The sequence below is a fragment of the Chionomys nivalis genome, chromosome 3, assembly GCF_950005125.1.
Source record: "Chionomys nivalis chromosome 3, mChiNiv1.1, whole genome shotgun sequence".
NCBI classification, from domain to species: Eukaryota; Metazoa; Chordata; class Mammalia; order Rodentia; family Cricetidae; genus Chionomys; species Chionomys nivalis.
Genome location: NC_080088.1, coordinates 96954197 through 96980265, shown reverse-complemented (window position 1 = coordinate 96980265; position 26069 = coordinate 96954197). Strand labels below are relative to the sequence as shown.

Genomic DNA, 26069 nt, shown 5'->3' with positions numbered 1-26069 from the left:
TGGGTGGGGGTCCATGATGGAAGGAATGACAGAGGAGTAGATTCAGAAACAGAGACAGACAACAGCTAGGTCTTTGGGTGTGGGTGCGAAGTGTTTGATGGATCTGGATCCCTGTCTCAGCATCTCTTCCTTTCTCCTCCTCTTGTTTTCACACATCCCAGGCTGACCTTGAACTTTTGTAGCAGAGGATAACTTTGAACTCTTGATCTTCCTTCTTCTACCTCGCCAAATGCTGGACTCAAGCCTGGTTCTGCTTCTGAGACACAATCTCATTCTGGTATCTAACTCCTAACCTTCAACAAGTGCTAGGCTTACAGGCACGCCCCACTCACCCTTCCTTCCCTTCTTCCCTCTCCCCTTTCCTTCCTCTTTCAATTCATCAACCTCCTCCCCTTCGTTCTTGCCAGGGTCTGTCTCTCTCCATAACCCTGGCCAGCCTGAAACTTGCTGTATGGACTAGGCTGGCTTTGAACTCACAGACATCTGTTTGCCCATGCTTCTCAAGTGCTTGGAGTAAAGTTGTGCGTTACCAAACCCAACATACCTCTCCTCCTCCCCACTCCCCTTTGTCTCTCTCTCTCTTCCTTTTTTATTCCTTCTGCTTTTCTGGAGACAAGATCAGCTACAAATTCACTACGTGGCCCCAAGATGAACTTGAATTTCTTAAATCCTCCTGCCTCCGCCTCCCAAGGCTGGAATTACAAGCATGTGTCACTGTGCCTGGTTTGATGAAGTGCCAAGGATCAAACCCTAGAGCTTCGTGCACGCTGAGCAAATATCAACCAAGCCACATCCTCAGCCCATCCTTTCCCCATTTTAAGGATGGTTTCTGGGGGAGACTCAAACCCTGGACAACCTGTCAAGGCAGGACACACAGCTGTGGTGACTGTCTCATGGATTTTCCCACAAGCTTATCCCCATGTGGTTCACCAAAGTCCCTACTGGGGGTCTGTTATGGTTTCTTTGTTGTTGCTGTTGTTATTGTTGTTGTTGTCATTGATTCCAGTTTGTACCTGAGGCTAAGCTAGCCTAGAACTGGAAATGTGTGTGTATGTGTGAGCACCTAAGTGTGTGCTCGGAGTGGGTGTGTCAAAGTCAGAGGACAACTTGTAGGAGTTGGTTCTTACCTCCTGATCTGTGGGTTCTGGGAATTGAACTCGGGTCTTTAGGCGAGCCATCTCACCTGCCCCTTAACTCTCTCCCATTCTCATTGTCTGCATGGGTGAGTATGGGCGCATGTGCCATGTTCTGTGTGTGGAGGTCAGTGGACCTTCCAGGGGTCAGTTCTCCCTCTCCATCATGTGGGATCCAGGGCTTGAGAAATCACGTCATCAGCCCTGTGTGGCAAATGCTTCACCCACTCAGCCTTTCCAGCCCCCAATATGGTTTTGACTCCTTGTGTTCAGCAAAAGGAAAAAGGCAAAAAGCAAGTAATATTGCTCACATATTATTTATTTTTATTGTTTTTGAAAACATATTTACCTGCTTATATATCAAAAGTGAAAAAAAAATGCTTGTTACCAACAAAATTCAAGAACATTCAAGCCCACATTTGGGGTCCCTGTGGGTACACGGTGTATGGCTGTCCAGTGCATAACAAAAAGAGGAAAAAGAGAGAGAGAGAAGGAGAGGGAGGGAGGGGGAGACGAAAACACAAAGAATGAGTTTTGTTTTTCTTTCCGGTGGAGGCGTAATGGATGCAGAGTGGCCTGCTATGAGATTGCATTCACGGTACCTTCTTGCGCAATTTTTCAGTAAATTGGTTTTCTGATCATACCCCCAGCTAAGGAGGCTTTCAAAAATGATTATCTAAGGAAGGTGGTTGACCGGGAGCTGGCTGTCTCTCTCATCTCCCCCGCCTCCCCACGTGTCCACTGCTCACATACAGCAGCCGGAAATGACACATTGAAGTGAGTCACCAGTGCGGCTCTGAGTCACCCAGTAATTGGAGAAAGTTCTGTCCTGTTAGGTCACACAGTCCCTTTGCCATTCTGCTCCTGAATGTATTGGAAAAATTTGAAACCACTTTGCCCTCCCTCAAATCTCTCTCTTCCACCCAATCTTTTTTTTTCTTCCTCTTCTTCCTTTAACGTGGGCTGCCAAGCATCACCTTGGCAAGGTCCCTAGGGAAAAAAAGCCACGGAGGGTGGGGGTAGGGGCGGGGGTGGGGAGTATTGGGGTAAGGGTGCCTTAGGCCGCCACTAGGCGGCAGTGTGAGCCCCATCACGGGGACCACCAGGAGGGCAGGCTTGTGGAGTGAGGCTCCTGAGAGACAGGGATATAGACCCCAAATAGGACACCGTGTGCCGTGGTTTAAATAAAATGCTTTTTTCTTAACAGTGCTTCTTCTTTCCAACAAGCATACAAGAGGAAGAATGAGATAAATAGTCAAGCACACCCCCGGCATCTCCCCTGCACCCCCTCAGGGAGACTGCAGATGAAGAGCCAGGCATACACACATCTGATCTTTCTTTCCCTTCCCCAAAGAAAACTGTTTGTGAGTGATGATAAAGCAGCTATGTAAACAAGTCACCTACACTCTGAAAGAACCTCTGCACGCTGTGTCGCGGAGGGACAAGAGGAACTGGGCTCCATACTGGGCAAACACCCAATCTGTCCATCTGCTGCCCGTCGGAGCTGGGCAAGGTGGTCCTTCCCACGGTGAACCTTGAGATAAGGCGGCGTTTCTTCCTTTGCCTGTGGCCACCCACCCCAGCAGCGGCAGACGGTGCAAGAGGTGGCCACAGTGTGATTTTTGCCCCAGCATGCTGAGGGGAAGCCCTGAGGCCCCCTGGGGCGTTGGTGGGACCTGGGTCCAAAGGCTGAACGCGAGAAAGACGAGCAGATGAAGGTTCTGTGAGGTCGAGGGTCTGGATCAGGGGAGTCTGCCTCCAGTGAGGGAGTTAGACACTTTCCCCTTCGAGAGTCTGAGGTCTGGGAGGCTGGCCGGAAGGGAAAAAGAAATGCCTTCTCCTTCTCCCAAAAGAACACTTAGAATAATTCTCTTCTTTAGAGTTTCTGCTTATATCAGCTCCAGTTTCATCCCGAGCGAAGGCCTCTCTTCTGGCTATCAAGGCTCCATCACTTGGCCCATGAAGAGGTTCGTCTCTGCGGGTAGAGAAATCATGCATGCCAGGTGAGAATCAGAGCAGGTGAGTGAGGGGCAAGTGACTGAGTTAGGACTGGGGTCCTGGCACTGTGTGGGCTACGATGGGGTGCTGGGATGGAACGGAACTGAGCTCCAGAGCCTTCGCTGAGTCCCTAAAGGCTCGAGGGACGTCTACATGGTGGGCAGGTCTATCATGGTTTTGAAGAAATAGTGGGAGGGAGGAGAGTGCTGAGGGGTTCTGCTCACCTGTCGGATTGTGCCGAACCACAAAGAGGAAGGGTCGGTCCATAACCACTTCCTGAGGGGCCATGCGGCTTGAGACGACAATGGCTGAAAGAGAAGGGACGATGTGTTAGGGTTAGAGGGACGCTGTCCTTGGTGTGATCCTAAGAGATCCTGTGACAGCAGTCTATCTGGGGGCAGCACTGGGAGATGACATTCAGGTGGTTTAAAGGAAACCAGTAGTGGGTGTGAAACCCGAGCCTCGGGCATGCTAAGGCAAGAGTGCTACAGTTGAGCCACACCCCAGCCCCTCAATGGGGGATTTGAGGCAGGTGCTCTACCACTGAGCCACATCCCAGCCCCTCACTGGGGATTCTAGGCAGGTGCTCTACCACTGAGCCACACCCCAGCCCCTCACTGGGGGATTCTAGGCAGGGGCTCTACCACTGAGCCATACCCACTGCGGCAGCACCTCAGGTCTTCCTCTGGGGTGATTGTCACATTCTGGGACCCCAGGAGTCATGGATGGGGCAGCAGTGTCCCGGGGAAGGGATCCACTTTCCATATGAGGAAGAGGTTTGGGGAAGGGTGGGCATGGACCTGCTCTAGCTTCCCTGCAGGGCGATTGCTGTCCCAGGTGGTGGACCAAGCCTGGCAGGGCCACACTCACCCGTGGAGGAAGACGCCACTGTGCCGCTCTCGTTCACCTCGATCTTGACTTTCTGCAGGGCCTGAGCTACAGAGAGCTGCTCCTTGTCTGAAACAGAGGGGAGAAAACACAAAGGGCAGGTTAGCCACCACTCTGTCCTCTCCAGGGGACCCTGACCTGCGGAGGTAATAAAGTGAGAGGGTTCTAGCTCACCAGAAAGACTCGAGAAGTCAGCCTGGGCTGGGTTAAACATGTCAGTCATGCCCAGATCCTCCAGGGGCCCTCTGAGGTCCACTTCAGTCTCCAGAGAGAACCTGTGGGCAGGAGCAGGGAGCAGCGTTAGTGTGACCCTCAAATGGCTGATTCTCCCAGGACCTACCAGGTATCCGCTAGGACAGTGGGACTGGGTAGAAACTGACGTGAGCATGAAGGCCTGGCTTTTGTTTGCCTTGACCCAGGATCTCATGTAGCCCAGGCTGGCCCCAGACTCATTATGTAACCAAGACGATCTTGAACTCCTGATGCCCCTGCTTCTACCTCCTGAGTGCTAGGGTTTGAGGTGTGCCTCATCATGCCTGCTTTATGTAGTGCTGGGGTCTGAACCAGGGGCTCCAACAAGTTAGGCAAGCAGTCCGCTAACTCAGCTACTTCCCCAGCCCTGACCTTGAAGGGATCCTCCTGCCTCCAGCACCCTAGGACAGGATTAGAAGTCTTTGAAATCTCATTTGGCTAGGTGGGGGGTCGGGCCTTTTCCCCCCTCCTTGCCAGAAACGTCTAATATTAATGAGCAAAGTTCAGCATCTCCACCCCCTCAAATCCGTGACTAATGACTTTTCTCAAATAAGACAGCAGTTAGAACATAATTGTATTCCGTTTGACTGCGGGAGAGGGACAGGTTCACATCGTCCTGTGCGGGTGCTGGGGATAACTGTGGTCTGCAGGCTGTTTCTGAGCGACTCACACAGTGAGGCTTTGGTGGGGGGCTCTGCTTCCCACCAGGGCATGACTCATTGTCTCTATCTTGATGAGAGAGGAAGGCAGTAGAAGCTCAGTAGCTAAAGCGACTCAATACCCCCCCCCCCTTCTCCAAGCCTGGCATTAGAGCATCTGGGAGTTTAGGGGAAGCCTGGGCTGGAAGCTTCCCTATAATTCTGGAATTACCGAGACACAGCCCTCTCCGCCCCTTTTGATTCTGCAGAGGATTAGGGGAAAAGAGATTTTTTTTTTTTTTTTTTTTAAGTCTCAGTCTGAAGCTGTGGCTGCTCCTCTGCCTGGCCTTGGAGTGGATGGTGTGCAAGGGAGGAGGTGGGGATAGGAACGAGCCGGAGAATAATTTAGAAGCCCCTACATACGTATTTCTCTAGCTCCTCTTTTGGCTGGTCTTTATTTATTTATTTATTTATTTTTAATTCTTCTTTTTTTTTGATGGGGTCTCATGTAATTCAGGATCAGCAAGAGGGTGACCTTGAACCCCTGATCCTCCTGCTTCCAGCCCCCTCGTGCTGAGATTGGGGATATGCAGCAGGACCTGGGGATCCAGTCTAGGGCTTTGCATATGGGAGGTGAACACCCTGACAACTAAGCTCCACCCCTTTCCCTCCGCCCCTCCCCCTTATGAGATAGGGTCTTGCTGCATATAGCCCAGGTTGGCCTTATCCTAAGTATGAGGATTACAGATTTGTACCCCCATGCCTGGTCTGTGTGGGTTAGAACCTGGGGCTTCATGTATGGCATGCGAGCACTCTACCAACTGAGCTATGGCTTCAGCAACCTTGCTCCCATAGCCAAGGCCCGAGCTCTCAAGCACTGAGGCTGCAGGCTTGCACCCTCTACTTCGGTGGACTCTGACTGAGTTTTTGGTGCATGGCTTCTAAGGGGATGGATTTTATAAAATCTGTCTCCTTTCCAACAGTAGAGACATTCTCCAAGTATGATGATGAAATAAGAAACCGTAATCAAAGTCAGGCTAGAAGGTTTCCCATTAGCCTCCCACACATGTCCCTTCCCTGTGGGTGTTCCCCATCCGGGAAACTGCCCATGGGGACGGCGGCTTCAGGAGAGATGGTGGATGTTGGGACTAGGGTGTTGGTGAGTGGGATGGCTTACTTGGGCAGGATGAGGAGCCGGGGCAGTCTGGTCATGTTCCCTTTCCATTGTCGGATGAGCTCAGCATCCAGAATGTTGGTGAGGGCAGAGAGGGGCACTTCCTTCTCGTAGGGTGCCGCGATGAACATGCTGAGGGTTTCGCCATGATAGGGCAGCTCCAGGATGTCGTAGTAGTGGCCATCAGGAGTGGTGAATTCAGCTGGGAAGAACCAAGATGGTACCTTGGAAATGGCTCCAGCTCACGTGGATTCCTCCCTAACTCTCCTCTTGCATGTCTTGTTTTCTCTCCTTCTAGAAGACCAAGCTCTCTGTTCTGGTTTTGGAGGTATGTCACCCACACTACATGCCATTCCAATGTTTTCCTTTCATCTTTTAACTAGCTACGTAGTCAAGGATGGCCTTGAACTTACTCTCCACCACACCCGGCTTTTGGGCTAAGCATGGAACCCAGGGCTTTACTGATGCTGGGTGAGCCTTCTCCCTAAGCCACGCCCCCACATCCTCCTATTTTTCTCCCTCCTGACCTTCACTGATTTCTGTCTGACCACAGCCACTAATTATCCCCATCCTCATCTAAATCTCAACTTCCATATAGCTTTCCCCTCTCACTGAGCTTTTTTGCCTAAGGTAACGACACTAGAAACCTCTTAGGGGAAGAGATGGGCTTAACGGTCGGGCAGATGTGGGTCAGGAAGATCGTCTCCTTTTCAGCTTCACCTAGCATGAAAGAAGCTGGGACTTTTTCCCGCTTCTTGGATTATCTCAGTATGTCCTGCTTGGGAAGTCATTGTAATAACTTGGGTGTGTCCACCTTCTCTGCCATCTTCCTCACTCTGACAGTGACACTGGATGCTGCCCAAGGGTCTGTTGTTCAAAGGTAGGGACTAGGGATCTTGGACTCACTGTAGTTGAACTTGTTGGTCTGAGCCATCATGGGCACAGAGACGGTGCTGCCGTCAGACTTGTGGAAGAGGCGGTGGTGGGTGCTGGCCTCTGAGAAGGGGGTCTTCCATTGGCCATTGAAGTAGAGGGCATTCACCAGCACGAGACGTGTCAGCTGGTCCACAGCCCCTTCGGCAAGTAAGTCACTGATCATACCTAAGGGGAAACAAGGCGGTCAAGAAGTGAGCCAGCTTTTAGCATCTTCGATGCTTCCCTGCTCCTCCCTGTTCTCAAACAGGTGTACGTTGAAGGGATGCAAAGAGCTGGTGGGGTTAAATGGGTCAATTTGTTTTAAGAGTCTTGGGATGTCTTCGAGCTCAATACCCCCATTTCTTTCCTTCCCTCCCTTCTCTCTTCTTCCCTTTCTTCCTCTTCATAGTACAGCCTACTCCAGAGCTCACCCCAAAGCCTAGGTTGGCCTTGAGTTCATGGTAGTCCTCCTGCCTCAGCTTCCCAAGAGCTAGGATGATAGGATGAGCCACATCCCTGGCTTCACACTTTTCTTGGCTTTGGGATCCAGTTTAGCATCAGAATTAGACACCTCTGCCTTCTCATCACCCCTCTCCTCTCGGCCCCTAAGCTGCAATCTTGGAGGCCTGTCCACACACGAGGCAGTCGCTGCTGTTCTCACTGAAAGTCATGTCTTTCCATTGGCTCTGCTTCTGTTTGTTTGTTTTAAAAAATATTTATTATTATTGTGTGGGGGGCAAGTATGAGGTGTGTGGGGGCACGTGCGTGCCAAGTGGAGGTCAGAGGACAACTTATGCAGAGTTGGTTCTCTCCCTTCCCCGTTTCTGTGGCTTCCAGGAATCAAATTCAGTTCACCAGGCTTCACGATAAAAGCCGTTATCTATCTATCTATCTATCTATCTATCTATCTATCTATCTATCTATCTATCTATCTATCTATTTATTTGGAGGTGGGGTGGAATAGCTAGAACTACAGGTATATGCAATGGTTTGAATTGGCTAGTTTTCTCTCTCTAGTGTTTTTTTGTTTTGTTTTGTTTGTTTTTGATTTTGACAGGATCTTGCTGTGTAGTTCAGGCTAACCCCAAACTCATGATTTTCCTATAGGAATGAGCCATTACACCCAGCTCTGAGTGGTCCTATGAAAAAGCCTAACCAAGACAAACAGGGTTTTGGGTTACAGCTCAGTGGTAGAGCATGTGCCTAGAATCCCCCAGTGAGGGGCTTGGGATGTGGCTTTAGAGTCAGAGGATTGTCCAGCATGCATGAGGTCCTGACTCCCATCCTCAGCACCACAGGAGGAGAGGAATTTAACATGGAATTCCCTTCCTCTGCATGCACCCCCGGGACTGGCCTGCCTTCCCCGCCCCTTACCTTTGGTGTGCTTCTCCACCCAGTCATTGATGATGAATCTGGCTCTCTCCACCTCCAAGAAGTCCACCTGCTTCACCGTGGTCCGGAAGAGCTTGAAGAAGTGGGGCATGAAGCCCTGGACCAGCTCCAGGTCCCGCTGGACGAAGATGGCGTCCGCAGTGCTAATCTCATTCTTGTTCCAATGTCCCGTGAGCTCCTTGGACAGCCGACGGAGGGCAGGAGCTGCGCCCTTCTCTGTAGAGGTACCAGAACAGGATCCATTATTCTCCTGTTGAGCCAAGGGCTTTCATCTGAACCAGGTTTCCCAAAGAAGACCTCGCCCCGTCCAGGTGGATGAGGCTCTTTCACCCCTCCAGCGATCAGTGGACGGATGTAACTGTACCTCTTTCTTCCTCTCTCCCCTTTTCTCACCATCCCTCCCTTCTTCCTTGTTTTTTTGTTCATTTTTTTTTGAGACCAGTTCTCACCAGACACCTCTGGGTAGTCAGACATTACTGTTTAGTTCAGGCTGGCTTTGAACTCACAGAGAACTGCCTGCCTCTGCCTCCTGGGACTAAGGGTGTGTACCACTATGCTGTCTCCCTCTCTCATTCTTTCTTCTCCTCTCCACACTCCTCTCCGAGGAGGGTCTCACACGGTAACTCAGACTGCATAGACCAGTTTGCTGCTCACTATATAGCCCTAGATGTCTTGGAAGCTAACAGAAATTCCCCTGCCTTCCCCTTCCCTGTGCTGGGATTAGGGACATACACTGTTAGACTCAGCTCTCAAATCTTAACCCTTTGTGCATCTTTCCCCCAAAAGTCTCAGCTCCGAATACTTTCCTTACATTAGAACATTCTTCTCAGTTCTTAAATCATAAGCACAAGTTTGCTTCCACCGCCCCCACCCCCAACAGTCCTCCTAAGGGCCACACAAGTGCTGGTACTACAAGCACGAGCCACCACCCTGTTTGACTTGCTCTTCTGTTTGGTTTCGGGACAGGGTCTTGCTCTCTAGCCCAGCCTGGTGTGGAGCTTGCTATGTGGCCTAGGCTAGCCTTGAACTCATAACCCCGCCCCCTCAGCCTGCCACGGGCTGGGATTACAGGTTTGTACCACCATACCTAGCTAGGTTGTTTGTATAATAATGGTGTTGTCAAGTAATTCAAGTTCACAATCCTATTACACATTAACCCTGTGTGGTAGACATTCTTTCAGGCATTCCCCATTTTATAGACAATAAAACTGAGGTTTTCAAGAGTTAAGGTCATTGTACACCATTTCCAGTTTTATTTGGTGTTGGGGATGGAACCCAGGGCCTTGTGCATGCTAGGTAAGCTGTATCCCCAGCGTCATGGGGATATAAGCACGGTTTGGATGCTCTGTATCTATTGGCTGGCTGGTACACCATAGACAAGTCAAGGCCATCTGACCGAGAAGCTGGAGAGAAAACGGGTGGACCCTGGACTGCAGCTGAACGCGGCCGGACTGGGGGATACTGGAGTGAGTCTTCTCTACCTTCTCTGTTTGCTCTGGTGCCTAGTCTGTGAGGACCTCTTGACTCTCCCCCTCCCGCTCTGCCCCGTCTCTCACCATTGATTTTGAATCCCATGGCATCCTGGATCTGCTGCTGGGTTTTCCCTGCCGTGGTCAGCTGCAGCATGGCCAGCACCGAAGACACCCCGTAGGGAGAGAAAACCACGTTCCGGTCCTGGGAGGCCTGGACCACATGCTTAAACACTTTGACGCCGAAGTCAGTGGCCTGGTGGACTGTGTGGGACTCGTGATGTAAAACAGAGCCTTCCCCAAAGACCAGAACCAGGCCCAGGGTGAGGCAAGCTAGTGCTGGCGTCTGCATCCTAGGATAAAAGGGAGAGAATCTGATAAGGAACGGATTCTGGAAGACATCCCAGAGCGGGACGTGGTGCCTCAGCCATGGGCTAGGTTCTCTGTGTTCGCCTGTAGCCTGTAAGAGATCAATCTGGTAAGTTCACATTCATTAAGATTCCATAGTGGGATTGGATGATGAGCTCACCCCCTTCTGCCTCCAACCAATTCTTTCCATCTTTTCCAGACAGAGTCATGTTATGTTACCCAGGTTGGTCTTGAACTCAAGGTCCTCCTGTTTCAATTCTCCCAGGTACTGGGATTACAGGCATGCATTATTGCTCATAGACGCTACCTGATTTTTGATCCCAGGCCACCCTCGTTTTTGACCTGTGGAAATCTTAGAGAAGCACCCCTGTGTCTCTCCTCCCTTCTGTGGGACTGAGAGCTTTGGGTAACGACAGCTTTTGATTTACAAGTTGGTTTGTTCGTTTGTTTTATCACAATTCCCCAACTACTGCTTGTTCCATTTAGCAGCATGAAAAAGTTCTCTGGGGCCAGGAGGATGGTCAAGTGGGTAAAGGCACTTGCCACCAAGTCTGCTGACCCGAGGTCTAGTCCTGGGACCCACATGCTAGAGAGAGCGGACTCCTGAAAGTTGTTCTCTGATTTCCACACTTGAACTGTGACACACGAATACGCACACCACGCATACACGCATGCACATACAAATGCAATTTTTAAAGTTTTGGTTTGGATTTTTTCCTTCCTTCCTTTCCTTTCTTTCTTTCTTTCTTTCTTTCTTTCTTTCTTTCTTTCTTTCTTTCTTTCTTTCTTTCTTTCTTTCTTTCTTTCTTTCTTTTTGGTTTTGTTTCTCTGTGTAACAGTCCTAGCTGTCCTGGAACTAGTCCTTGTAGACCAGGCTGGCCTCGAACTCACGGAGATCTGTCTGCCTCTGCCTCCTGAGTGCTGGGATTAAAGAAATGCACCAACATCGCTGCCCGGCTTGGTTTTTCTTTTAAGTAAAGTTTCTTTGCTAAATTGAGAAAGGGGAGGTTTGCTGGGGAGGCCCTGAGAGACAGCGTCTTCGCTTCTAGGATCCGGGGTTAGAAGTGGAGTTTGACCGTCTTTCTTGACCACCTGCGGTCCTGGGTGGGCTGAAAAAGGCTGCGGAGTTCCAGAACAGGGTGGAAAAGAAACGGAGGGAAAATGAGGGTCACAGACTTCTGGGAAGGGAAGGTCACCTTCCTAACGTAATTAGGCCTTAGGAAAGAGCTTGCCTTTCTCCTACCTGGAGTTTTCCAAGGTGCCCTGTGATTGACTCTTCGTCCTGCTTGCTGGCTGTTGCTCGCTGTGGTTGGCTGCGTCCTGCCGGAGGGAGGCGGGAGTGCAGCGGTCCTCCTTCGCGGCTCTGAAGCAGCTTGCTGCAGCTGTGTCGTCCTGTGGCTCCAGTCTCCCTTTATACCAGATGTGGGCAGGAAACAGATGAACTCATGTTCCAGCCCCACCCACTTTCTAACTCTGGAAATGTCTGGGCTGCCCGCCCGCCCTCCCCCCTTCTCCCCCCTCCCTCCCTCCCAGGGATTTGCTAGGACATGTGTGTACGTGTGCTGGAGGGCATGCCGGATAATTGAGCAAACCCTGGTTGCCTTGATTGGAACATCCCCGTCAATTTGGCTGGTCGGTCGGCTCAACCCCCGGTGGCACCACAGAGATTACAATGCCTGGTGTCTGGGACTCCCTTCCCTGGTTCTCAGCTTGCAGCCACATGACTGGGTTTGCCCCTTTGCTTTGGAGGAACCCATCCCAGAGAAGCTACGGAGCTTGCCAGGGCTGTCTGCCCCTTGTGCACCTTGGGCCTACCTCCAGGAAAAGTTGGCCTGGCCTTCCCTTGGGTTTCTGCCCAGTGGCCAGAGGGCATGAAATGTGCCCTGTGATTGTCTGGGTTCTGGTTCCTCTTGGGCTTGAGCCCAAACTGGAGAACTTCAGGTTCTTTCCTCCTCCCTCCAGGTGCCTGCCGGGCCTGCAGTGAAGCAGGGCTGACTCCTCATGTGGGGCCCTGAGGCCAGACTCTCCTGGTGCCCTGAGGGCTCTGTCAATAGCCTTGTGTGGCTGGGTTTTGAAGTGTACTGGGTGGGGCGCTTGTGGCTGGATGGTACCAGGGTTCACCACGGATGGCAAAAGCCTGGTCAAAGAACAAGGAGCAGTGTGGAAGTTTTGGTGATTGGAACAGCCTGAGATGATTGAGATGTGGTGTTTTTTTAAGATTTTATTTTTATCAACTATTTATTTACTGAGAGAATCTATCATATAGCCCCAACTGGGGAACTTAAATCTGGAGTTCTGGCTGGCTCCCAGCTCCCAGCAATCAGTCTGATTCTGCCTCCCCACACTGGAGGTGTGCTCCACCACGTTCAGCTTTATTCTTAAATTTTAACTGTGTGTGTATGCGTCCATTCGAGGGGATGTGCAGGTGGAAGCAGGGGCGTGTCAGGTTCCCTGGAGCTGGAGTTACAGGCAGTTGTACGCTGTAACTCCACTGAGTACTCTGTTCATTGTGGGCGTGCAGCGGCACTTAGGTCCTCTGCAGGAACGGTATGTGCTCTTAAGGGTTGAGCCGTCTCTCCAGACCCCAGAGAACACTTTAGAGTTTTCTTCTCCCCTGGGTGTAGACACAGGCGGGCTGGAGCCACAGGAGCAGGGATAGAAAGAAACAGAATATATATCACGGTGGGGGTCCGGTCCTAGACCATCGTGATCCTGGGGAGGAAGAATGACTGGGGAGCTTTTTTAAAAATTAATTAATTTTTTGAACACTCTCATGCTCATGCAGCCCAGGCTAGCCTTAAACTCATTATATAGCCAAGGATAGCCTGGAGATTCTGATCTTCTGCCTCCACCTCCCATGCAGTACTGGGGCTCGAACCCAGGACTCTGTGCATGGTAGGCAAACTACCCACTGAACCGCTTCCCATTCTCAGGCTTTCTTTAGCGAGTGAACGTTAGAACCTAAGAGGACCAGGCTGCTGGCTCCCAAGGTTGGACAGTCTCAAGCGCCCATTGTGACCCCAGACCCTGTGACTACAGAAGGTCAAGGTGGTCCGGCCGTGGGAGCTGCGAAGGCACTCTGGCCTTGGGGTTCACGTGCTGTTGTCTTCTGTACAGGTGACGGGGTTCACTTGGCAGTATCCATGGAGACAGCTGGCTGGCGAGTCATGGGAGGTTTAAGTGGGTGGTAGAGCGAGGATGTTTGTTTTGGATTTTCAATAAACAGATACCAGGGCAACCAGTCCTACAGAGTTTTCTCATGGCGACCCTGCCTCCAGAGCCAGGTGGGGGAGGGAGGGTTGAGGAAAGAGGGGAAACTTCGGTTGGAAATTTAGGCTCACAGGCCAAGCAGAGAGGCGTTCTGGCCCATCTGTTGTTTGTTTTGCTTTATTTCGTCTTTTTCTCTCCTTTCTCATCGTGGCTGCTTGCCTGGGAGGGAGAGGCAGATGTTCTGGGCCATCTCTGAGGAAGATGACAAAGACCAGACCCATCCTCCTCTCTTACCCCTAGACACATCTCCAGATGCCACACCCTCCATCCTCAGCGGCCAGGGGACCCAGGAGCTGGGTGTCCCCAAGGTTTCAGAAGCAGGCAGGTAGAGATGCATCTGGAAGTGAGCCTCCTTGGGTGCTCTAGCTGGGAAACTGAGGAACCCTCTCACTGCTTCTCTCAGATTTTTCTAGATCTCTCCTTCCAGGGGCGGGGCGAGGCTCTGCCAGGGTGCAAGCAGCTTTTTCCTGACTGGGGTCCTGATACTCTGTTCCAGGACTCAGGGGAGCTGGATAAGGGCTCAGTATCCCTTCTGGAGATGGGGAGGGATGAGGGACACCCTTTTCTTAGGAAATGGAAAACTCTGAGTCTCTCTTTCTTTCTTCTTCCTCTCTTTTCCTTTGGTGGGGAAGACACTAGAGATCGCGCCATGTTATATAAGCCTGAATGTTCCGGAACTCACTATATAATTCATAGCAATCCTCCTGCCTCTACCTCCCTAGTGTTGGAATAATAGGCATGCCCAGTTTTTTTTGCTTTGTTTTGTTTTTTCCTTTGAGATACGTTCTTACTATGTAGCCCAGACTGGCACTGTTCACAATTCTGCCTTAGTGTCACAAATGCTGGGATGACGGATGTACCACCATAGCCAGAACCCTAACGGGACCTCCAAACTGAAGGGCACCCATGGGCATCTAGTGGGTAGGTTTTAGAAACTGAGTCGATGGGCCTATGAGTTGGCTCACTGGGTAGAAGTGCCTGCTGCCAAGTCTGATGACCTGAGTTCAATCCTGGGGACCAACATGATGGAAGGAACAAACTGATTCCCACATGGAAGCTGTCTTCCAGCCTCTACATGTACTCTGCATCACACGTGTGCCTACACGTGGACATGCGCATATAAACAAATAAATAACTAGATAAAAATATACAAACTGAGGCATAGCTTAGCAGAATGAGGCCTCTGTTTCTTTATGAATTAGGGCTACTGAGTTGGCCTCGAACCCAGATTTGACCATGGTCCCTGCATCTCCTCTTTGCCCCATGACCTTATCTATCCTCGAACACACAGGATGCAGCTTCCTGCGGGCTTCCTGGAGGAAGGAGGGGTGTCTTACCCTAACCCCCAAGCCCTCTTAGGGACGCCCTTCTCAGAATCTAACCTGAGTCACTGGCTTGTGTCACTTTCCCTTTTTCTTCCCCACTAGAACCCCAAAACCGCTTTGACCTCATCATCTTCTTTAACTTTTGACCCTTTGGTCAGCGCGGGGGAGGGGAGGGATCGAATGAACAGAAAGAAAAGTCCCGGCTGTTGAAATAGCTCAGTCCTTGATTTGCCTGGGATCAGAGATAAGAGCACGTGCCTTACATGGAGCTGTGGATTTCTGGGAAGGTCCCAGGATCAACTCCACAGGAAGATGGCTCTGTCTGGTCCCTTGGCAGGTGGTTTGTCATTGGAGGGAACTCATTCTTTCCATGACTGTCCCCTACCCCAACTCCTTCCCCTGCACTCTCTCACGGAGCAGCAGGCTCCACTGGGGCCTCAGGAGTCATGGTCCTTGGTCCATTGCCCTTCCCTGCTTTTAGTGTGTGTGTGTGTGTGTGTGTGCGCGCGCGCGCGCGCGCGCGCGCGCAGGTCAGCCTTGGTGGCATGCACCTTTATTTGCTGAGCTGTCTCCCAGGGACCCCTCTTCCCTTTTCCTTTTGACCTTCCTGTTTGTATCTCTGGATCTCCCCTCTCCCCCAGACGAGACGTCCGTGTCACTCAGAATAAAGCTGCTTCTTACTTCCTCTTCTGGTCTCTCTCTTGCACTCTTTGTCATGTCTCTCAAAGGAGATGGCGCCCCCACTCCCTCTCCTCAACGTCTGACTCAATCCCTCTTTCCTTCTCCTTTGCCTCCTGGAATCCCTCTACAGCCAGTCTGGGCTCCAGGGCTCTTCCTCTGGGGAGGAGGTTCAGCCTCCTGCCAGTTACACAGGCTCCTAGGAATGCTAGGTCGGGGCCCCCATGCCTGGTGATTTCACTGGGAGAGCCGGGGGTGGGAGAAGACAAGACCCCCCCTGCTCACCCCCACTCTAACTCACTGCACTATTCCTGGCCTGGTGGCTTTCCAAAGAACACAGTTCTGAAAATAGCCCATGTTTGGGCTGGACTGTCTCTGCCCTTTCTAGGAGTGAGCTGGGTGGAGTGGTCAGTGCCTTGGCTTCTGTTCATTGGCAATCATGGCTCCGGACAGTCCGATATGGTCTGTCTGGTGTCAGCCTGTCTGGGTTCTCCTCTCCTACCCTCACAAACCCAGCCCGTTGGTCTCCTTCCTTCTGTAGCCCATGGCCAGCCACTGTCATTTAACTTTCAGATTAAGTTCATACTTGCTCTGGGTCCCCACAGTATAGTCCATGTTTAAATGGTGTGTGTGTGGTTATGTGTGTGTGTATCAAACTCTGGCTTCCAGGCTTGTGTAGCCTTTAACTACTGAGCTATCTCACCAGCTCTGATACACACACACACACACACACACACACACACACACACACGAGTTTCAAAATTGAGGGTCATAAAAGTTCACTGAGTCGGGCGGTGGTGGCACACACCTTTAATCCCAGCACTTGGGAGGCAGAGGCAGGCAGATCTCTGTGAGTTTGAGGCCAGCCTGATCCTGGAACAAGAGTTCCAGGATAGGCCCCAAAGCTAGAGAAAAACCCTGTCTCGAAAAACCAAAAAAAAGAAAAAAAAATGTTAATTGACTCAGAGAGGCCAAGATATGAATTATGGTCACACAGCAACTGTTCTATAAATGGAAGAATGCTAGTCACAGTCAAATAGAGCAAGCCTCCAGGCAAGGACCTGATGCTGACTGGCTGAGGATTACCGTAAGGATTACTTAGTTCAGAAAGATGAAGAGATGAGCTATGGTCAGACAGCAACTATTCCATAAATTTCCATAAATGGGGATGGGGGGGGGCAGATACTGGCAGTGAGGTCAGACACTCCAGGCCTCCCAGCAGGGACCTGAGGCTGGATGAGGATGTAGGATGCGTATGAAGGCAAAAGTTAACAGTGCTGTGTCCGGTTTGTCTGTCTGACCTGGACCGCACTAGATAGCTCAGGCTGGCCTTGAACTCTCCAGTCTTCCCGCCTCAGCCTCCCAAGTGTTGGGATTGCAGATGTGTGGTCCCTCATCCAGCATAAGTTAATCACTTTGAGCCTTAGTTTTAATTTTTAAAAATAATTTACATGGGTTGATAATTGATTGATTGGGGGGACTTGTGCGTGTGTGTGTGCGTGAGTGCGTGCGTGCGTGCGTGTGTCTGCGTGCGCATGTGAGCAGGCCAGAGAACACCTGCTGGGAGTTAGTTTGCTCTTCAGCTCTGGTTGTGGGGCTAGAAGCTAGGTCAATGGGCCTGGCAGCTTGGCCACTAGCACTTGGCGGCCAGCACGTTTACTCTCTGAACCCCGCAACTTTCCTGTTTTTTTTTTCCTGTTGTTGTTTTTTGGGGATTGAACCTAGGCCTTTACCCCACCCACCAAGTCACACCTCCTGCCAGGTCCTAACTCTCCAGCTAATTATTAATCACGTGTGCGTGCGTGTGAGCGGCTGCTCGTACACGCGTGTGTTCATTCATTGATTGCTCCCTACCTATTTTTTTATTCATTCATTATTTATTTTAGAGACAGAGTCTCTCACTGATTCCGCTAGACCAGCTGGCCAGCAAGCCCAGAAATCCCTGTTTACATCTCTCTAGGCTTAAGGCTGCTGTGGCCAGTGTTTTAAATATGGGCTGGGAGTGGGGGAGGTGGCTTCCAACTCAGGACCTCAGGTTTATGTGCCAAACACTTGACCTCTTGAACCATCTCTCCAACCTTCTTCTCTCTCTCGTTCTAAAGTTAAAATTGTGTTTATTTACTGAGTGTGTGGGTGTCAGCGTGTGTATGTACGTAGGTAGGTAAGAGTGTGGCAGCTAGAGGCAGTTCTTCCCTTTTGCCATGCGGGTTCTGGGGACCCAACTCCGGTCATCAGGCTTTGTGTGAATGCTTTGACCCTCGGAGTCATCTCACTGACCCAGCCTCTTACCTGAGAGAGGTAGGGATTCCCATGTTTGGGGCTGCTGTGAGGATTTGAGCTTGCTAGCATTTACGCAGCGTGGAGAGCCCTAGGGACACTCGGTGAGTAGTAGTTATTTTTGAGTGGCTGACAGCCTACATTGTTAATTCTTCAAGAATGCGAGCTCCCTGAAGGAGGAATGTTGGAGGCCGTCTTTGGGACTTCCTGTGTTTTGCAGTTAGCCTCAGATATCTTGATGGTGGACTGCCTGCTCCCCGGGGGCACTGCTGCCAGCCACTCTCTGGTTGGTTTCCATGTACATTCCTGATGCATCCCCACTGACTGGTGTTGCTGCTTGAGACTATGGGGCTTTGTATGAACCCCGACGGGTTCCTGCCGTGTAGCTTTGACCTCACTGGAGTCCAGGCTGGTCTCGAGTTCCAAAGCCTCCTATCTCAGGGCTTGACCCACCTTTCCAGAGGGGCCCAATGGGACATGAGTCTCAGTATCCACAACTCCTGGCCCCGTGGTCGCACTGTGTGTAGACCAGGCTGGCCTTGAACTCATAGAGATCTGTCTGCCTCTGCTTCCTGAGTCTTGGATTAAAGATCTCTGTAGCTGAGGCTCCTTGAACACTCTTCTGGTCCTCCTGCCTCCATCCCTAGGACACTGCAATTACAGACGTGCTCCCTGCTTTTTGAGGTGCTAGGGATCGAACCCAGGGCATTCTTTACATGAGGCAAGCACTCTACTAGTTGAGCTACATTTCCAATGCCCTGTTTTTTTTCTTTTCCAAAGTAGGGTCTTGCTGTGTAGCCCAGGGTGGCTTTGAACTTGTAATCCTTCTCCACTCCTGGAATACTGGGATTCCAGACATAAATCAACACGTTTGGTTTCTACTATTTCCTGAGGGTGTTTACTGCAGGGTCTCTCAGGAGCTGTTTTCAACAAACACAACTGACCCTCAAGCATCCGAGGCGAGAAGGAGCCGTCTAGAGGAAGTGTGTCGGCAGGAGGGTGGTGCTCACTGTCTGGGCAGACGTGATCACCGAGGCTGACCCTGTCAGCCAATGAACAGACTTAGGACCCAAAGGGCCCCTGACAGCATCCTGTCCCTCCATCCATTTCTCTTTTCCCAAGCCAGGCTCTGACTCACATTCCTTCATCATGGCCAGCCCCTGTTCCGCATTCTCTACATTCCTAAGTTTCGTTTTAGCTCTTTCTCTGAACACAGCCTGTTTGCATTCTGCTTCAGTTGAAGGATGAATCTTGGCTTCCCCAGCGTGACCAAATATTAATTGCCACTCATGCTCGATGGCATAACACCAAGAAAAGAGAAACAGTTCTTTTCCCTGAAGAAATGTCACACACGCATGCTGGGGGCTGAAGACGGACTGGCTCTAGTGATTAGGAAATAGCATACAGAGGCTGGGAGGGTGTGTGGCTCAGTGGGCAGCTTGCTTGCCTCCTGCACAAAGCCCTGGGTTCAATTCACTGCGTACAGTCAGGCCTGGTCAGTACATGTCTGGAACCCCAGCTCTCAGGAGTTGGAAGCTGGAGGATCAGTTCAGGGTTATCCTCAGCTACATAGAGAGTTCAAGGCCAACCTGGGCTACATGAGACACTATTGAAATAAGCAGAGAAGAAACTGTTAAGTTGGGAGCGTAGCCCCCAGGCCTGAGAGTTGTATTGGTCTGGACTCCAAATCCCAGCATGCCAGGTCCTGACCACCCCTCCCTGGGTATTTAAGATAACCCCCAAAGGAGAATCATATGGTCGTGTCCGCCCCTCTTCCCCGTGGTGGTCGCGATAGGCCTCCCACCACCCAAGAGCGCAGGAATCCCATTAAACCTGGATATTTTTAATTTGGCTTGTTGTGATTCGGCTTGATTGGGATTTTTGCAACGGCAGAGAGCTCATGTTAGGAAAAATTCCTAACAGAAACGAGTGTAGTGGCAGAGGTGGCGTACACCTTTAATTCCAGAGCTAGGGAGGCAGAGGCAGGGGAGGATGGAGCTGGGCATATTGGAAATTCGCCATCTGTATTACTAGCCACGGCCCCTCTTCCTGTCTGCTGACCAGGGAGTCTATCTAACTCTGGTCTCTTTAAGACTGGCCTTGCTGGGCAGTGGAGGCACACGCCTTTAATCCCAGCATTCGGGAGGCAGAGGCAGTGGATCTCTGTGAGTTCGAGGCCAGGCTGGCCTACTGAGCTAGTTCCAGGACAGGCTTCAAAGCTACAAAGGAACGCTGCTTGAAAAACAAAAACAAAACAAAAGACTGGCCTTGAACTCACAGACACCTAACTTTTATTCCCCACCAGGGGGCCCCTGCTGACGCCTGGCTCAGCAAGCTCAAGGCCTGGTCAGGATAGTCACACCACAGTTGCTGACCAATCAACAGCAATCCTATCGGCTTCAAATTGACCAATCCTAGAGTAGGGGAAGATTCTTCAGGGGCTTTAAGCCCTGCCCCCCAAACAGGCCTTGTAATGAGGTGGCTTTTGGGCTCTCCCTCATCTGCTGTGCAGAGGGTCTCTTCCTCTGTGTGTCTACCGTGTGCAGGCTTCTTCACCCCCAGTAAACACCTTCCTTCAGCAGCCGATTCTGTCTGTTCTGTGGTGCTCGGGAACTCTGCAGTTGCCTCTCGTGCTTCTGTTTGTTTTTTTTTTTTTTCCCTGCCTTTTAATTCTTTAGGAGACAGAGAAAACAAACCCCATCAAGACCCCTAGAAGGTATCATTTCTAGACTGGGCCAGCCTGGTCTACAGAGTGAGTTCCAGGACAGCCAGGGCTATGTAGACAGACCCTGTCTCAAAAAGCAAAACCTTGATTTGGAGGAGAGACTCTCACTGATTCAACCTAGCTGCCTGAGCAGTGAGCTGCCACTCAGCCCTGGGATTCCAGATGGGAGCCGCCACACCCAGCCTTGACATGGGTGACGGGGATCTGAACTCGGGTCCTCGTGTTTCTGTGTCAAGTGCATACCAAGTGAGCTGTCTCCCCAGCCCCTAAGCTACATTATGAAACTTGGAATAGCATATAAAGATATGCAGACAGTGTGTGAGGAAGGAAGACCTCATGGAGGAGGTGGGGTTGGTGCCTGCTTGTGAGGGAGGCCCCGTGCCCTTGGGAGAGAAATGTGAACGGGGTAGACCGGGGAGACACCAAACACTGCAAGAGAAGGCATGGGTGGTGGTTTGACTAAGGAGGGTTCTGATCGGTTCATATTCTTGAATGCCACTGACGGGTAGAACTTTTTGAAAGGATTAGAAGGATCAGGAGGTGTGGTCTTGTTGGAGGAGGTGTGTCACTGGGGGTGGGCTTTGAGGTTACAAAAGCCCTTGGCAGGCCCAGTCTCTCTTCTCTGCCTGTGGTTCAGGATGTAGCTCTCAGTTGCTGCTCTGGTACTGTGCTCCCCACCATAATATGGTCTCAGCCTCTGAAACTGTAAGCAAGCCCCCAATTAAGGGCTTTCTTTTGTGAGAGTTGTCTCGGTCATGGTGTCTCTTCATAGGAACAGAACAGTGTGTTTCCATTTCTAGAGAGCAATCATCCTCTCTCTGTCTCTGGGGATGGAACACAGGGTACAGATTTACTGGCTAGTTAGAAAAGTATTCTGCTATTGAGTAACTCCCTAGTCCCTGTCTTACCCTCTTAAGATGTTGTAGCTCTTGCTGTTCGGGAGGCTTCTGCCCATTGAAATAGATGTTCTTGTTCTAATCTGGCTGTGGACAAGGACATGCCATGTGTATGTGTGTGTGTGTGTGTGTGTGTGTGTTAACCCATGGACCTAGGAGGCAGAAGCAGGTGCATTTCTGTGTGTTCAAGGACAGCTTGGTTTATACATTGAGCGCCATGGTAGCCAGAACCACATAGTGAGAGTTTTGTCTTACCAAAACAAAACAACAAAAAGATTTGTTTTTAATGATTTATTTATGTGTGGCTATGTCTGTGTGTGTGTGTACACAAGAATGGCAGGTGCCTGCAGAAGTCTGAAGAAGGCCTGAGGTCCCTCTGGATAGGGCACTAGGAATTCAACTTGGGTCCTCTTCACCACCGAGCCATCTCTCCAGGTCCCACCCCCACTGTTTTGGTTTTGTTTTTTAGCCAGCATCTCTTTCTTGTATCTCAGAGTGACCTCAGACTATATAACCAAAGACAGCCCTGAACAATTGGTCCTCTAACTTCCACCTGTCGAGCGCTGGGATTGCAGGAATGCACCACCATGGCTGGTTTATGTGGTGCTGGACCCAGGGCTTCATGCGTGCTAGGTAACAGCTTTAGCAATTAGCTGCATACTCAGGCCCTGGATTTGACTTTTTGATTGCATTCCCATGAGCCAGGCAGATGCCCAGAGAGATGGTGACTAGGGTCAGTAGAAGCTTTGTGGGTAGCCAAGGTCCCAGGGACCGAGAAGACAAGGTGATAAAACTCTAATGAATTTACCACAGGGTCTCCAGGGTGCCCCGACTCATGGTTCTTTTCCCCCTAGTTTTTCCATGGGATCAAGACTCTTGTGTGTGTCACCGTCTGAGTCAGCCCCGCTCACTCTGCTGTTCCCACCATAATGCAGTCAGGCTGTGGCTTTGCTTACATTGCTCTGCACCTGAAGTCCTTCCCAAAACCCTGTGCACAGGGCTGTAGAGGTGGGAGAGCAGGTGCCTGATGTGAGAGGGTGAGAATGGGGGACCCTAGACCAGACAGGAAGTCCCTGGATTGCTCTTTCTTCCTCCACCGCAGCTAATCATAGCGACAGGGTCGACAAGATGGCTCAGCAGGTAAAGGCGCTCGCCGCCAAGTCTGATGACCTGAGTTCAATCCCCAGAACCCACAGGTGGAAGAAGGAGAGAATCTACTCCTGTAAGCTGTCTTCTGACTGTACACATAAGCCAAAGAATGCACAGGTCTCTCTCTCTCTCTCTCTCTCTCTCTCTCTCTCTCTCTCTCTCTCTCTCTTTCTCTCTCTCTCTCTCTCTCTCTCTCACACACACACACACACACACACAAAATGTGTTCAACAGGGTGGGGAGTGGGAATACCAAACCAACTAGCTCTTTTGTGTGCTTATGTATGTGTGTATGCCTACATGCGAAGACCAGAGGTCCATCTTGGGTCATTTCTCAAGAGCTTTCCACTTTGCTTTTGAAATAGAGTCTCTCACTGGGACCTGGGACTCTCTGCTTGGGTATCCTGGTTATAGAGCGAGCCCCAGCACTCCCCCTGTTTCTGCCCCCTGGCATTGGATGACAAGCGTGCTTCCCCAATGCCTGGCTTTTTACATGGGAGCTGGGGCTCGAACTCAGGCCCTTGCGCGTGGGCCACAAGCTCTTTGTTAACGGAGTCACCGCCCCAGCCCCTGCTTATGATCTTTTCTGGAATGGGTTATGTGACCTTCCCAGATATGTACGACAGATACGGTCCTTGTCCTTAGGATCTAACACAATATTTAAAAACATTTTCCTTTTAATTAAAAGTCGGCACCTGAGGCGATCCTTCAGAGCTGGACTGACAGGCAGTTGTGAGCCACCTTCCAGGCCTGTGCTGGGACTAACCTTGAGTCTACTCCGAGTGCAGAGCCTGCTCTAACCCCTGAGGCACCTCTCCAGTTCCTGCCAGAATGGAGGCCGTGAGGAAGGGCCGCCCCAGTCCTCCCTACCCCTTGCTTCCTGCTCTTTGCCCTTGTTCAATTCTGAACCCTATCTGTCCCTGCTAGAGTCCTGCCATTGTGTAGTGTCTCTGCTGGATTCCTGGCCTCAGGCAGTCCTCAGATATAAGGACACTCAAGAGCTCAGAACGTCGAGTATTTGCCAACCCTGCGTGAAACCTTGGGTTCCACCCCCAGCTCGCTAAACCGGACGTGGTGGTGCGGCAGTTGGGAGTGGAGGTGGGTCAGATGTTCAAGGTCATCCTTGGCTCCTAGGGAGTCGGAACTCAGGCTGGGCTGTTCACTGCGAGGAATGTGTATGTAGGTCAAAGGACAACTTGTGGGAGTCAGTGTTCCCCTTCCACCGTGTGGGTCCCAGGGATTGAACTCAGGTTCTCAGACCAGGTGGCAAAGACGCTTGTCTGCTGAGCCATTTCGCCAGCCTTCTTATTTTATTTATTTATTTACTTACTTACTTATAGCCAGTCTCTTCTTGACCTTGGAGCACAGCAATTCAGCAAGACTGGCCCTGGCTGTCTGGCCAGCCTGAGGAGCCTCCTGTCTCTGCCTCCCCAGTGTGTGATGTCATCCACACAGACTGCACCTGACTATTACTTGGGCACCAAGGGTCCAGCTCAGGTCTTCATGCTCGCACTGTGGACACTCTGCCCACGGAGCTCTCTCTAGCTCCATCCCTTGAGCTCTTGGTGATGGAGGCCAGGACTCCCGCACTAATGTACTAACTAATGCCTAACGGTGTGATGAATGAGTTAGTCCTTCAGTAAGGGGACCCTGGAAGCCGAGAAGAGTGAGTAGAGGTGGTCTGGACAGTGCTGGAGAAAGGAAGGTCACCAAAGGCTCTGGCTTTTACCTGTATCCCGCCCAGCAGAAAAGGAACCAGACATTTGCCAGTGCTTGTGAGACACTGAAACCAGCCTGGTCTGCATAGCATCCCCGGCCAGCCAAGGCTACATAGCAAGACTCTGCCCCAAAACAAACCAATAAATATTAATTAATTAATTAGTGTGTGTACATTAATTAATTAACTGAAGGTCTCGGATGAGAGAATCACTATTATGGAGGGAACTTGACTCCGAAGCAGAGCCTTCAGGCTGGTACCCCACCTACTCCCAGAATCTCCTGAAGAGTAAGGACTCACTATCCTCCCTTCCTGGGGGTGGCTCTGCTGCACCCCTGCTGGGATCCCCAATCTGGGTCGGAACTACCAGACAGGATGAGTAAGGGCTGATGCAGGCAGGGCGAGTAACCGTTATTCATATCAGTTCACACTGAAGCATGACCTTGCTGGGGGCCCCGGGGGAGGGGTTGGAGCTCCAGAGGCCAGGGGAGCTGAGGTGGCAGCTATGAGGCAGCTTCTGCTCAGTGGCTGGAAGAGTGGGGTAGCCTGGGGTGAGCTCTGTATGCCAGGAATCTGATGGGAACTCTTGAATTGAGCATGTGAGGACAGGACCTTCAAGGCTGGAGCCACCCCTTGTCCCTGCATCTGTTCCTTTGTCGGTACCTTTGCAAACCCCACTGATTCCAGCAAGGTGGCTTATACCCATTATCCCAATGCACCAGAGACTGAGGCAGCAGGATTTCAAGTTCAAGGCCAGTCTAGGCTACAAAGCAAGACCCTGTCTCAAGAAACTAAGAGGCTGGCAATGCAGCCCGGCTGGTAGTGCTTGTCCAGCATGGATGAAGCTTTGGGTTGGATCTTCAGCACTGGGCATAGTGATACATGCATATAATCCTCGTACTTGGGAGATAGAGACATTGGGATCAAGAGTTCAAAGTCATTCTCAGTTATGTAGGGAGCTAGAGGCCAGCCCTGGCTACATAGGAAATTAGAGACCAGCCTGGGCTACATGTCCCAAATAAATAAAGAGAAGGAGGGGTGGAGAAGTAGAGAGAGGGAAAGAGAGAGAGAGAGAGAAAGAGAGAGAGAGAGAGAGGAATGGAGGGAGGGAGGGAGGGAGAAAGAGAGAGAGCACAAATAGGACATACCATGGGAAGGATATTTGGAGTAGGAGTTGAATGCCCCACTTCTGTCAAATGGTGCCCCTGGTTGCCGGTTGCCATCTCTGTCTGTCTAAGCATGTCGTCATCCCCTTCAACTGGAGGGTTCTTTACTACATTAAGTACCAAACTAGTGGGAGAATGAAGTCTCCGCTGGGTTAGGGTCTACCCTTCTCTATGTGTGTCTCCTCACCTGACCACCCCAGGTTTGCACCCTGGCATCACACTTTCCTGCTGCATAGGGGATGGCTTTCTGTCCACGGGAACACGCCACCCAAAGTGGACACTAACGAAGACGCTGAGAAGGAAAAGTCCCATTTCCTGCTTTGGTCCTCCGTGGTCTTCAGCACCAGGCTGCTCTGCCAGTGGTCAGGCATCTGGCTGGTGGCCAGCCCCTGTCTGGACAGGAGGAAATGGAGACCCGAGGAGCAGCACGCCATGTCCTCAAGAGAAGAAATTCCACCGGAAAGGAAACAATAAGCCGAGGAGAGTCATTCTCTGTAGAGAAGAGATCCCGGAGACAGGGAGGACCTTCCTGCCTCTGCAGGACAAACAAGCCCACTGGGGAAGCCCCAGCTACGCACTACCCTCCAGGTGTGCATATGGGAGTCAGAGCAGGGCATCGGTTGCTGGGGACGGGTCCTC

General features: G+C 51.2%; 1 protein-coding gene across 1 annotated transcript; it reads right to left on the bottom strand.

The window, feature by feature from the left end:
* Positions 1–1440: 1440 nt before the first annotated feature.
* Positions 1441–11625, bottom strand: Serpine1 (serpin family E member 1). The gene is made up of 9 exons (XM_057764468.1): positions 11472–11625; positions 9947–10212; positions 8373–8606; positions 6990–7184; positions 6087–6285; positions 4194–4294; positions 4002–4088; positions 3356–3439; positions 1441–3108 (listed from the first exon to the last, which is right to left on the bottom strand). Exons 2-9 carry the CDS (start codon positions 10209–10211, stop codon positions 3071–3073), a joined length of 1203 nt encoding a protein of 400 aa, XP_057620451.1. The 5' UTR covers position 10212; positions 11472–11625; the 3' UTR covers positions 1441–3070.
* Between the last annotated feature and the right edge of the window lie 14444 nt (positions 11626–26069).

Bases quoted from the DNA above. Each gene is read 5' to 3' on its own strand.
- Serpine1 (XM_057764468.1), bottom strand. From the start codon at position 10,211: ATGCAGACGCCAGCACTAGCTTGCCTCACCCTGGGCCTGGTTCTGGTC. The intron at 7,185-8,372 runs GTAAGGGGCGGG...GTTTCCCCTTAG, and splicing joins GGTGGAGAAGCACACCAAAG to GTATGATCAGTGACTTACTT. The intron at 3,440-4,001 runs GTGAGTGTGGCC...CTTCTCTTTCAG, and splicing joins AGTGGCGTCTTCCTCCACGG to CCATTGTCGTCTCAAGCCGC.